Source organism: Geotrypetes seraphini, chromosome 14 (genome assembly GCF_902459505.1).
Source record: "Geotrypetes seraphini chromosome 14, aGeoSer1.1, whole genome shotgun sequence".
NCBI classification, from domain to species: Eukaryota; Metazoa; Chordata; class Amphibia; order Gymnophiona; family Dermophiidae; genus Geotrypetes; species Geotrypetes seraphini.
Genome location: NC_047097.1, coordinates 71,968,231 through 71,981,171, shown reverse-complemented (window position 1 = coordinate 71,981,171; position 12,941 = coordinate 71,968,231). Strand labels below are relative to the sequence as shown.

At 39.2% G+C, this 12,941-nt stretch overlaps 1 protein-coding gene across 1 annotated transcript in view; it reads left to right on the top strand.

Moving 5' to 3' along the window:
• CHSY1 (chondroitin sulfate synthase 1) overlaps window positions 1–12,397 on the top strand; it is a 55,746-nt gene extending 43,349 nt beyond the window's left edge. Inside the window, exon 3 of the mRNA XM_033919981.1 lies at window positions 9,595–12,397. Within this exon, the coding sequence (XP_033775872.1) occupies window positions 9,595–11,187 (1,593 nt within the window). The 3' untranslated portion in view covers window positions 11,188–12,397. The remainder of the gene's footprint in view (window positions 1–9,594) is intronic.
• Window positions 12,398–12,941: the final 544 nt, after the last annotated feature.

The window sequence follows — 12,941 nt, the reverse complement described above, 5'->3', positions numbered from 1 at the left end:
TGTCTGGTCATTTTCCTGGACTGAATGGAGTTTGGGTTTGTCTGGGTCTCTCGGAAATAAATATGGCTCTCCCATCGGCAAACTCCTGCTGCTGTCGGCCTGCTCTAGAAGCCTTCATTCTGCAGTGATTACTGTTCCCTCATAGGTGGGATGCTGCAGAGCAAAGGCTTCTGTGGCAGGCCATCAGCAGCAGGATCATGTTGCTAACGCTGCCCAAAGCTTGAAATTGCAGTGCTGAGGTATGTGGAGTTGAAGGAGAGACTTGAGTGGGGGCTGGAGAGAGATAAGAGGCTAAGCTAGGGGGTGGGGCGAGACTAGCGGGAGGCAGGAGTGGGGCAGAGCACTTTGGGTAGAGCAGGGGTGGGGTCATGGGTGGGGCTGTGGCAGGCCATGGATGAAGCCAGGGTGAGGTCATATGTCTGTCTTTTTTTTTTTTTAGGTTTAATGAACGCAGCTCTAAAGTCCATGTAAAGAACGAAACTTCTCAACCTATATCTCTAACATACGGTGTCCCACAAGGTTCGATTCTCTCCCCATTACTATTTAATATCTTCCTATCTCCTCTTCTTACTTTAGCACAATCTATTGGATTTACAATTTTTGCCTACGCTGATGATATACAACTCCTTCACCCAGTCAACACCACAAACATCTCGGACATAAAAGACATAAACGATAAATTAGACACTATATATGATTGGCTTTTCTTAAATAAACTCTCCCTTAATATCGATAAATCTCGTGCCATCCTAATTCCAACTAAAAACTGTGCCCCCTTACCGGGACAACTTTCCATTAATTCCATTCCAATACAAATAGAAACAAAAATAAAACTATTAGGCGTCATCATTGATAAAGACCTCACCTACCATGACCATATCAGTTCAATTGCAAAAATCTGTTTCTTCAAACTTCGCATTATTCGGTCACTACTCTCAATCTTAGAGACCGAGTCAATCAGTATCTTAATCCATTCTTTAGTCATTTCTCATTTAGACTATTGCAACTCTCTTCTCAACGGTCTCCCCCAAAAAGAAATCCGACGCCTACAATTAATACAAAACACAGCAATAAAACTCATTCACAAAATAGGCAAATTTGAGCATGTTACTCCTCTTCTCAAAGAGGCCCATTGGCTCCCCGTTACCCACCGTATCACCTATAAAATCGTACTACTCTCCTTCAAAATAAAACACTCATCAACCCTTATTTCTCGATAAACTTCTCATTCCCCAATGTTCCCCACGCATTCTAAGGTCAACTGATCAAAAACTTCTCTTCATCCCCTCCATAAAAGACTTTTACTACACCCGGAAAACAAATTTCGCAGTAACTGCTCCAACATTATGGAACTCTTTACCACAGCAACTCCGTGACGAACAACATTTAGACAAATTTAAGATAAGCCTAAATACTTTTTTATTTCGTGACGCCTTTAGCTACGTTTAGACTTATCGTTAACTCTCCCTTTTTGTTTCTTCTTTTTTTTTTTTCTTTCTATTCTCTCTCTCTTTTCCTTTTCTAATACAACCAACCGCTTTGATAAAGCGACCCATCCTATATGTTCTTTCCCCTTTCCCACTGTCTCCATTTCTTCTTCAACATGTAACTTTTCCCTTCCCTTCCCTTTTACCCTCACTTTCAAGTCTGTCCAGTTGATGTTATTTATGTTCACCTAATCATTTTTAATGCCTAATATTTTATCTTACTTTTATCTCTTTTTAGATTTATTGTAAACCGTCCAGATATTCTTTGATGGTCGGTATATTAAAAACCACTAGTATATATTATCTAAATATTCCCATATACTTAAGAGAAAGTGTATAACACTAATAATTCAATTATACTTAGGAAGAGACCTCAGTAACGGAGCCCACGCACAGTCGTTTTTCATAGACCGAAATTTCAACGCGGTTATATGCTCCTTTGCTCCAATCATCGGTCTCCTTCCTATGTGTCTTCTACCCTATATTCTAACTATTTTATAAATAGAGTATCATTATTTATTCTTAATATTTATTTTTTAATCCTTTTTTTTAACAGTGAAATATCTTAATAATTTTACTTTAAAAAATAATCGTAATTCATCTAATATAAGTCAGGTGTCTACACTCACTCATTAGAGACCAAACTGACATCATTCACACATTTTTAATTTCAAATTGTTGTTAAACATTTGGTATTAATCTATAATATTTTTGAAAAAAGTACTTAGCTTTCATTTTTTAACTTTTAGTTTTCATTTTTTAGTAGAGCTCGTATATCTTGTGATACCAACGTGGCCAGCGTTTCGTAGACTTAAATGTTTGTCTACTGCTTCAGGGCTGTTTCTCACGTACAACAAGCTATTGTTTAACACACACTATCAGTCATGAATAGTGAAAACTAAAAGACCATCAAAGAATATCTGGACGGTTTACAATAAATCTAAAAAGAGATAAAAGTAAGATAAAATATTAGGCATTAAAAATGATTAGGTGAACATAAATAACATCAACTGGACAGACTTGAAAGTGAGGGTAAAAGGGAAGGGAAGGGAAAAGTTACATGTTGAAGAAGAAATGGAGACAGTCATGACTGATAGTGTGTGTTAAACAATAGCTTGTTGTACGTGAGAAACAGCCCTGAAGCAGTAGACAAACATTTAAGTCTACGAAACGCTGGCCACGTTGGTATCACAAGATATACGAGCTCTACTAAAAAATGAAAACTAAAAGTTAAAAAATGAAAGCTAAGTACTTTTTTCAAAAATATTATAGATTAATACCAAATGTTTAACAACAATTTGAAATTAAAAGTGTGTGAATGATGTCAGTTTGGTCTCTAATGAGTGAGTGTAGACACCTGACTTATATTAGATGAATTACGATTATTTTTTAAAGTAAAATTATTAAGATATTTCACTGTTAAAAAAAAGGATTAAAAAATAAATATTAAGAATAAATAATGATACTCTATTTATAAAATAGTTAGAATATAGGGTAGAAGACACATAGGAAGGAGACCGATGATTGGAGCAAAGGAGCATATAACCGCGTTGAAATTTCGGTCTATGAAAAACGACTGTGCGTGGGCTCCGTTACTGAGATCTCTTCCTAAGTATAATTGAATTATTAGTGTTATACACTTTCTCTTAAGTATATGGGAATATTTAGATAATATATACTAGTGGTTTTTTCCCATTGGGGGACTCTACTACGGTATATTAAAAACCAATAAACTTGAAACTTGTCCTGGGACTTTGTGACCACTTAGTCAAATACAACCTGGTTATAGATTTCCAATACCAGACGTAATGAGATCTTTTCAATATACAGTATGCACCTGTTATGGAACATCTTGCCTTCTTTCCTTAGAAGAGAATCAGCTCTTGATAGATTCAAGAGCTCCTTGAAGTCCTTTTTGTTCAGGGACGCCTTTGCGGGGTAGTTATGACAGCAGCTTTAACAGCTTACAGCACTACAGTTAACAATTAGGATCACTACAGTCAACAATTAGGGTTCAAAGTCAGCTTTTCGAAATCCCTCTCAACCACTATACTTCATAGGGGCCCTGCTTGACACGATTTGACTCAGGGCGTTCCTACCTCAGCAAAGTCAGAATAAAGGCTGTCATTTGCAATCTATCTCAGTCAGTCCAGTGATGATCCTATTAGATCACATAGCATCTACAATGCACGTTACCCACTTCGTGTTCATCTCGGAACTACTCAGTGGTCTCCGGCATCTCAGTGGTCTCAAGTTCTCGTTCCATTCTCTCAGAAGATTGCAGTCGCATCATTGCTTCCTCAATCTCTTCAGTGATGGATAAATTTGTCAAATCTTTCCAAAGGGCTGCTCTTTCAAATGCTGCCACGTCAGAAAGTTTTGAGTACAGACTTTTTCATATATGCTTGGGGAGCTCTCCTGGATGGTCTCCGAACACAGGGTCACTGCACTGGTCATCTTCCATTTGCATCTGCACCAGAAAGAAGTTTCAAATAACCCATTTGGAACTCAGAGCGATTCGGAATGCTCTGAAGACTTTTTAACAATACCTTATATACAATCCTGTCCCCCTTGTTTGCACTGACAATCAAGTCGCAATGTGTTATTACATAAACAATTAAGGAGGGACGAGCTGTCTGTCAAGAAGCTGAGGAGATGGGGAATTGGGCAATTGCTCAAAACATTTTCCTTAAAGCTGTCTATGTTCAAAAAAGCACAAAATGAACTTGCCGATAAACTCAGCAGAAATCTTCAGCTCCATGAGTGGTCTTACATCAGATATTTTCTCAGTGTGGAGCTCCTCGAATAGACCTATTTATGTCCCCCAGCAATCAAACTGCCTCAATTCTGTTCAGTCATTGTCTGGAGTCAGATGCCTTTCTTCTGAATGGGATAGACAAGTTAGTCTATGTGTTTCCTTCAATTCCTCTCGTACTCAAAATGCTGATCATGCTCACTCAAGAATCAGCCACCATGATCCTCGTAGCTCCTTGGTGGCCCCAGACAACCATGATTCTCCTTTCTAATTCAGCTCACGGTCAAAGATCCAATAACCCTGCAGATCTTTCTGTCTCTTTTGCATTGCTACCTTTCAGCTTGACCTCCAACAGTTGCTGATCTCTCTGATCCTGTTAGTCATTTCAGCTGTATCCAGAAAACCTTCTGCATGGCACTGTTACTAACAGAAGTGGACATGGTTTTCAGCATCGTATGATCTTCAACTTCTTGATGTTTCATCCTCCATTTCTTCAGTGTTGGAATATCTTCTTTATATCCAACTCTGGTCTTAACACCACTTCTATCAGTTTCCATCTGAGTACTATCAGTGCTTTCCATGTTCAGGCCAACAATACATTTCTGGCTATGCATCCTCTTGTTTCCAGGTTTATGACAGGCCTTTTCAATATCAAATCACCTTTAAAGCCTCCTCCGGTGGTGTGAGATCTTACTGTTCTCACTAGATTGATGAAGCCTCCATTTGAACCAATGTCTTCTGCTCATCTTAAATATCTCACTTTCACAGAGGTATTTTTAACTTGTATCACTTCTGCACGTCGCATGAGTGAGCTTCAAATGTTGGTGTGGGACCCACCCATTACGATATTCTACCATGATAAGGTAGTCCTACACACCCAACCTAAATTCTTACCAAAAGTAGTCACAGAATTTCATTTCAATCGATTGTGCTTCGTTTTCTTTTCAAAACTTCATTCTCATCCTGGTAAAACAGCTCTTTATACCTTGGTCTGCAAATGAGCCTTGGGTTATTACTTACAAAGGACTTAGTCTTGCAGAACATCTCCTCAACTGTTCATCTCCTTTGATCCTATCAGATTGGGCCACCCTGTATCCAAAAGAATTATTTTCACATGGCTGTCTGCCTGTATTTCATTTTGCTATGCTCAGGCTGGGCTGCAGCTCATAAAGTCTGAGCTATGGCATCTTCAGTTGCATTATTGCGTTCCACTCCCACCAATGAAATCTGCAGAGCAGCTTCTTGGTCCTCACTTCACATGTTCACCTCTCATTACTGTCAGTGTTACTGAATTTATTCTCTTAATGACCAACTCTCCCTGGGAGTCCCATATGTGAGAATATGCTGCCTGCTTGTCCTAAGATAAAGCACAATTACTTACCGTAACAGGTGTTATAGGAGACAGCAGGCAGATATTCTCATAGCCCACCTGGCTTCTTAGCTTGTTTACGGAACTGAGGTGTACCTTGAGCCTCTTTGGGCGGGAAGGCAATTGCGGCTTAATAATCTTTCTTTAAGAGTGACAGTTCTTTGGCTTGCAGATATATTCATTCTAATGAAGGCTCAAGGCTGAGAGTGAAAACCTTTAGTTACAGGAAAATCTGGGTTGGAGTTGAGATGAATTTTGCTGAAGCAGTATTGAATATGGTGTTTGTTCTGGGTTGTAAGCTATCCCTCTTGCAGGAACTGGAGGCAAACATGACTCAAAACATCTCTTTAATGCCTAGCTATTTATCTACTCCTTGGCTGACAGCAGAGAAGCATTTCTGTATAGTGGTAAACTAGCCTGTTTGAGAGCATATCTGTGACATGTGAGTGTTGTAGGCTTTTAGGTCTCAGTCGTACAATCCATGTCTGTGAGAGAGACTCCTTAGAAAGCTGCTCAGCGGCTGCTGGCCAGTTTTTACATAGGTTATTTTTATTTTGCAGTCTGATTTTCTTATGTATACTGTTTTGACTTGTAAAAAGGTTTCTTTATTGAAAATAAAAAGCCACATGTTTCCAATAAGAAGCTTGGACACCTACCATGATGCTCACAACAACTGTACCAGAGTTTAAATATGTCTCTCAAAGATTTAGCTGGTCTTGAGTAAAATATTGGTTTCTGAAGGCTGCATCTTATATCAAGTCTTTTCAGCACTCTTGTATCATTGTTTGAATAATTGGAAATCTCTGCTAGAGCAGCTGTTAGATTCACTATAGCGCTTCTATTTTATACATAGTGTGCTTGATTCTATATATAGCACCAAAAAATCAATGTCAACTAGAATGGCGCTTAGCATAATTCTACAAGATGCATGTATCTTTTTATAAAATTGATCTTAACTCCAATGTGTCACTCAACTTTTAGGTGCACCCATTTAGGCCAGCTAAAACCAGGCCTAAATGCCTGCACTTCCCGGTTGGCAAGAAGTTATATGTGTGTGCTTGTTGCAAAGAGCTCCTAGCTCTCAGAGAATGAGTCCATTCCCTTGAGGCTAAAGTAGCAGACTTGGAGGAGCTGAGGAAGACATAGACATTATATTACATTACATTAGAGATTTCTATTCCGCCATTACCTTGCAGTTCAAGGCAGATTACAAAAGAGATGAAAAACGTTGGGTTGCAATGGAAGAAAATTTGTCCTTTCTAGAGAGGTAAAGAGTAGGTTATGTAGTTTTTGTGTGGCGGGAAGAGGGGGGAAGGGAGGACGGTAAGTTTGAAGTGAGGGCTGTTTCAGGAATTTCTTGGAAGAGTATAGCTTTTATTTCTTTTCTGAACGTCTTGTAGTCTGGTGTCGTACATAGAAGAGACCTACAGGGATGTTGTAGAGAAGTCCCACCTCCAGCTTGGTAGCCCCTTTGCTGCCTTGGAGGAGAGAGGTCTTCTAGAAGGAAAGCATCACCCTGGTGAAGTAGGAAATAATCCTGTAGCCAGGATTTGCCCATCAGGGGATGCAATATCTTCTCACACCGAGGATGAGTTTCCAGGGACTTCTGCCCAGGAGAGATGGGTTAGGACAGCTGTTGTAGTAGGTGATTCACTCATTAGGCATATAGATGGCTGGTGGGTGTGAGGATCGCCTGGTCACTTACCTGCCTGTGCAAAGGTGGCGAACCTCATATGTCACTTAGATGGGATTTTAGATAGTGCTGGGGAGGAGTCAGTATGTACCAGTGGCATGAATGTGGGATGGAGGTTCTGGAAGCCAAATTTAGGCTCTTAGATAGAAAGCTGAAATCCAGATTCTCCAGGGTAGCATTTTCAGAAAAACTCCCAGTTCCACCTGCAGGACCCAAGAGGCAGGTAGAGCTTCAAAGTTTCAATGTGTGGTTGAGACAATGGTGCAGGGATGAAGGATTTAGAATTGTTAGGAGCTGGGCAACCTTCTGGGAAAGGGGGAGCTTATTCCAAACGAACGGACTCCATCTTAACCAGGATGGAACCAGGCTGTTGGTGCTAACATTTAAAAAGGAGATAGAGCAGCTTTTAAACTGTAATGCAGGGGAAAGCTGACAGTCTTCTAGGAGTGAATGGTTCGGTGTGAGGTATCCTTGAAAGACACTTGAAACAGAATATTTAGGGAGTCCCAGTAGAGAGGTTTCAGTAATGGTGAAAGAAAGCCAGGAGGGTTTAAGAGCTAGGCAGAGTAAAAGACTCGGATTTTCACTGTCTTCTTATCAGCCTGTAGTTACAAAGAAAAAACACAATTTGAAGTATCTGTATACAAGTGCTAGAAGCCTAAAAAATAAAATAGGAGAGTTAAGAATATATAGCACTTAATAATGAGGTAGATATAATAGGCATCTCGGGGAACCTGGTGGAAGGAGGACAATCAGTGGGACACTGTGTGACCTGGGGACAAATTATATTGCAAGGATAGAGTAGATTAAATTGGAGGGGGGGTTGCACTCTATGTTAAAGAGAGAATTCAATCAAATCAAATAAACATTCTGCATGACATAGATAGCTTTGTGGAATCCATACGGATAGAAATTCCATGTGTGAAGGGAAGGAATATAAAGGTAGGGTTATACTACTGTCCTCCAGGACAAAATGAGCAGACAGATGAAAAAATGTTTTCAGAGATTAGGAAAGCTAGAGAATTGGGCAACAGTATAATAATGGGTGATTTCAATTGCTAATAGAGATGTGCTAGAACAAGCAAGAGAAGGCTAGTAATCGCCAAACGCTGAAACCATTCACAACATAAGAAGCACCTTCTCCGGATCGGACCTTCAGTCCATCTAGTCTGGCGATCCGCACACGCGGAGGCCCTGCCAAGTGTACACCTGGCGTAATTTTTAATCACCCATATCCTTCTATGCCTCTCGTAAGGAGATGTGCATCTAGTTTGCTTTTGAATCCTAGGACGGTCGATTCCGCAATAACCTCCTCTGGGAGAGAATTCCAGGTGTCAACCACTCTCTGCGTGAAGCACAACTTCCTGATATTAGTCCTGAACTTGTCCCCCGTTAGCTTCATTCCGTGACCTCTTGTCCGTGTCAAATTGGACAATGTAAATAGTTTTTTCTGCTGTATTTTGTCGATTCCTTTCGGTCGGGCAGTAGACACTCAAACTCCAAAGAATAACACAAAAACAAAAAAGAATGCGGAAGAAAAGATCTCAGTTTAGCTTCATGGATATTTAAAAAAACTCCACATCCAAAATTTAATGTGTAATTCTTTTGTTAAGATTTCAAATGTGTCTCTGCCCCAATCTTCAGTTTAACAGCTACAATAGAAGCAAACGTAAAAGCCTTGCTTTCATTAAGGGCTCCTTTTACAAAGGCGCGTTAGTGGTTTAACGCGCACTAAACCGCCGGCCACGCTAGCCGCTACCGCCTCCTCTTGAGCAGGTGGTAGTTTTTCGGACAGCGCAGGGTTAGCGCGTGATGAAAAGTCACGCACGTTAACCCCGCTAGCATGGCTTCGTAAAAGGAGCCCTAAGTCAAACAAGGTGTAAATATAATTAAATCCAGACTTAGCTGAAGCTCTTACCCTCTCCTGCTCTGGCTGCAGGTCCCACGCTGGTTGTCAATAATCCCCAGATCTCCACCTGGTGCTCATTGATCTATATTCTATGCTCTGAGATTTTTTAATGGAATATTAAGAGTGCTATGCCAATAGAATACTGTATCACTATTTTCCAGAGCTTACACTGCAGTTCTCTTAATCCTATGTAATAGCTATGAAAACATTATTTGTGGAAGGGGGAGAAAAATCCCACAAGCAAAGTTAGTAGAGCCTACTTATCTCATGCAGCCAAGAAAGAATTCCTTTGGCTGAGGGGATGTTTAGGGATAGCCTAATTGCTACTAAAATTCCTGGTGATAACAAAGAATAATCATTGACCTTTCTCCTTTGTTACAGATGCAGCAGCTGTTCTATGAAAATTATGAACAGAACAAAAAGGGATACATTATAGATTTGCACAACAGCAAGATTCATCGAGCTATCACTCTGCATCCCAATAAGAATCCACTCTATCAATACAGGCTTCATAGTTACATTCTGAGCCAAAAGATTGCACAGCTGCGGCATCGCACAATCCAGCTCCATCGGGAAATAGTTCTGATGAACAAATATAGCAATACAGAAATCCACAAAGATGATTTTCAACTTGGAATCCCACCTTCTTTCATGAGGTTCCAGCCACACCACCGTGATGAAATCCTAGAGTGGGAGTTCCTTACCGGGAAGTATCTCTATTCTGCTGTTGATGGACAGCCACCTCGGCGAGGGATGGATGCTTCCCAGCGTGAAGCACTAGATGACATTGTTATGCAAGTCATGGAAATGATCAATGCCAATGCCAAGACAAGAGGACGTATCATTGATTTCAAAGAGATCCAGTATGGTTACCGTAGAGTTAATCCAATGTATGGAGCAGAGTATGTTCTTGACTTGTTGCTTCTGTACAAAAAGCATAAAGGTAAGAAGATGACCGTACCTGTCAGAAGACACGCCTACTTACAACAGACATTTAGTAAAATCCAGTTTGTTGAGCATGAAGAGCTGGATGCCAAAGAACTGGCTAACAAAATTAACCAAGATTCTGGGTCTTTATCTTTCTTATCTAATTCCCTCAAAATGTTTGTTCCCTTTCAGCTTTCTGGATCAAAAGTTGAACACAAAGAACCCAAAGACAAGAAGATCAATTTTTTGGTTCCTCTCTCAGGTAGATTTGAAATGTTTGCAAGGTTCATGAGCAATTTTGAAAAAACCTGCATCATCCCCAACCAGAATGTCAAATTGGTAATCTTGTTGTTTAATTCAGACTCAAACCCTGACAAAGCTAAACAAGTGGAGCTAATGAGGGCTTTCCGTATGAAGCATCCAAGAGCGGACATTCAGATTTTTCCTGTTACAGGTGAATTTTCAAGGGCATTGGCTCTTGAAGTTGGATCCTCACAATTCAGCAATGATTCTTTACTGTTTTTCTGTGATGTTGACCTGGTGTTCACAGGAGAATTTCTTCAGCGATGTAGATCAAATACAATTATGGGGCAGCAAGTCTACTTTCCAATCATCTTTAGCCAATATGATCCAAAAATTGTTTATGCTAAGAAGGTTTCCAGTGATAATCACTTTGCCCTAACACAAAAAACTGGTTTATGGAGGAATTATGGTTTTGGCATAACCTGTATTTATAAAAGTGATCTTGTTCAAGCTGGAGGTTTTGATGTTTCTATTCAAGGCTGGGGTCTTGAGGATGTGGACCTTTTCAACAAAGTTGTCCATGCTGGCCTAAGAACTTTCCGAAGTCAAGAAACAGGGATAGTCCATGTACATCACTCTGTTTTTTGTGATCCCAGTCTTGATCCAAAACAGTATAAAATGTGTCTGGGATCCAAAGCATCAACTTATGGGTCTACAAGACAGTTGGCTGAACTGTGGCTCGAAAAAAATGTCCCAAGCTTTGGAAAAAGCAGTAGTACAAATGACTCCATAAGGACAAATTGACAGGACACTCATTTGTAATTACCTAATTTATTTTTCAAAATGCACATTTATAGGGAACTTGTTTTGTAAAGAACACATGAGGATATATTTTAGAATTTTTTTCTATGAACCTTTCTTAATGTTAGCTTTTTGAACCAAAACAAATGTGATCAGTGTTTGCCTATTTGAACAAAGTTTGTTTCCTAACCTTAATGTAGCAGACCTGCAAAGTTATGACTTGAAGTAGAATTTTATAATGGACTTAAATTTATTTTATTTTTTTGCATTCCTTGTTCTTTTCATAGGGGATTAAACAAAAAAACTGAAATTTAGAGCTTCAATGAACAAAAACACTGTAATAATCCTAGTTTTATATTGTCACACATTTCACAGTCCTACCTGTCATTTTTATGTTCATTTTCAGGTTGTAGGACAGCAGCAGCACTGTGGTAAGAGTTTGGTTTACTTAGAGTGAAAGTGTTTTGGTTTTTCCGTTGACATTTAAGCCTACCAAACAAAATTCTTCAAGTAAGTGTTGGGGAAATAAGCACAAACTGATACTCACCAATTTTGGAGAGTACTTGACTGTTCTGCTGGTCCATAAGCAGATCCAGTGTTAAATAGCATGGGGCAGTCTGTAGCGTAGAGTTTCTTATGTAGGGAGAATGAGGAGGGAGAGAAAATCAAGGATAAAATTTCAGTACTACTAAAGTACATGACAAGACATGTCCCTAATGAGGACACAGAACAAATACAGTGCTGATGGCATTCTCTTTATCCACTTCATGTCGGTGAAAGTTTTTTTTTAGTATTACTACAGTAGTTTAGCTTTTCTGATTTACATATTTTTAATTTATTCGATATACCTTGTTGAATGTTTTTTTGTTAATTTGTGTACTGTCGGCTTACTTTCTCATGTCTTTGCTTAATTTTTTGCAGGTTATAAATGTTTTGAATTCTAGGAGTGGACAGCAGTCTAGCACTCTGTGATCTCTGTATGCCTTTCTGCAGCAAACTGATCACCAAAGATTGTGATAAATTCCAACATTTTTTTTTCCGTTTTGTTTTAATTAAGATTAAAGCACCTGTAAGATCTGTGTGTTTGTGAAATTAGAAAAGCAAAACTTAACTTGAATAATAAATCATAGCCATGTTTTCCCTCCAAAACTTTGATTTGTACGATTTGTCTTTACTAATAAAAAATAAAAATAATTTTAATTTTTAAATTGTTTTTAATAGCAAAATGTGGTTTCTTCCTCGTTCTTTTTTCCTATAGTGTAGTTCAGTAGCACTGTTCAGGTCCTCAGAACATTCTTTGCTCTCTGGAGCATACAGTCCAGTCAAGAGAAACGGTTTCAGAAATGTTATTGTAGTCAACAGAAGGTGTAATAGCAACCTTGAAAAGGTGAGCATTTAGGCGAAGCTTCAGTCCTGCCAGAAAAGGAGCATGTGTTTGAGTTTCCAGTGTGTTGTGGGTGAAGGCTTTGCACTCTTCCCCTTGCTAGGAATCTTTCAATGCATCATAAAAGCAGCATTTCTATATCAATGGAATAGTTTAATAATGCTCGCAGTCGCTTCCATAGCAAAACATCTGAAACTACTATTTCTATAGTGTTTTCATTTGGGTTGATAGCCAGTTGACCAGAGTAATCTTGTTTTAGCAGATCAAACTAGTACCAAAGGCAATCGGACTTCGAGCTAAATAAAACAGCATTTCTGTACCATAACAGAAAATCACAAAATGACTGATTTAATGGTGATATCCACAACCAAAG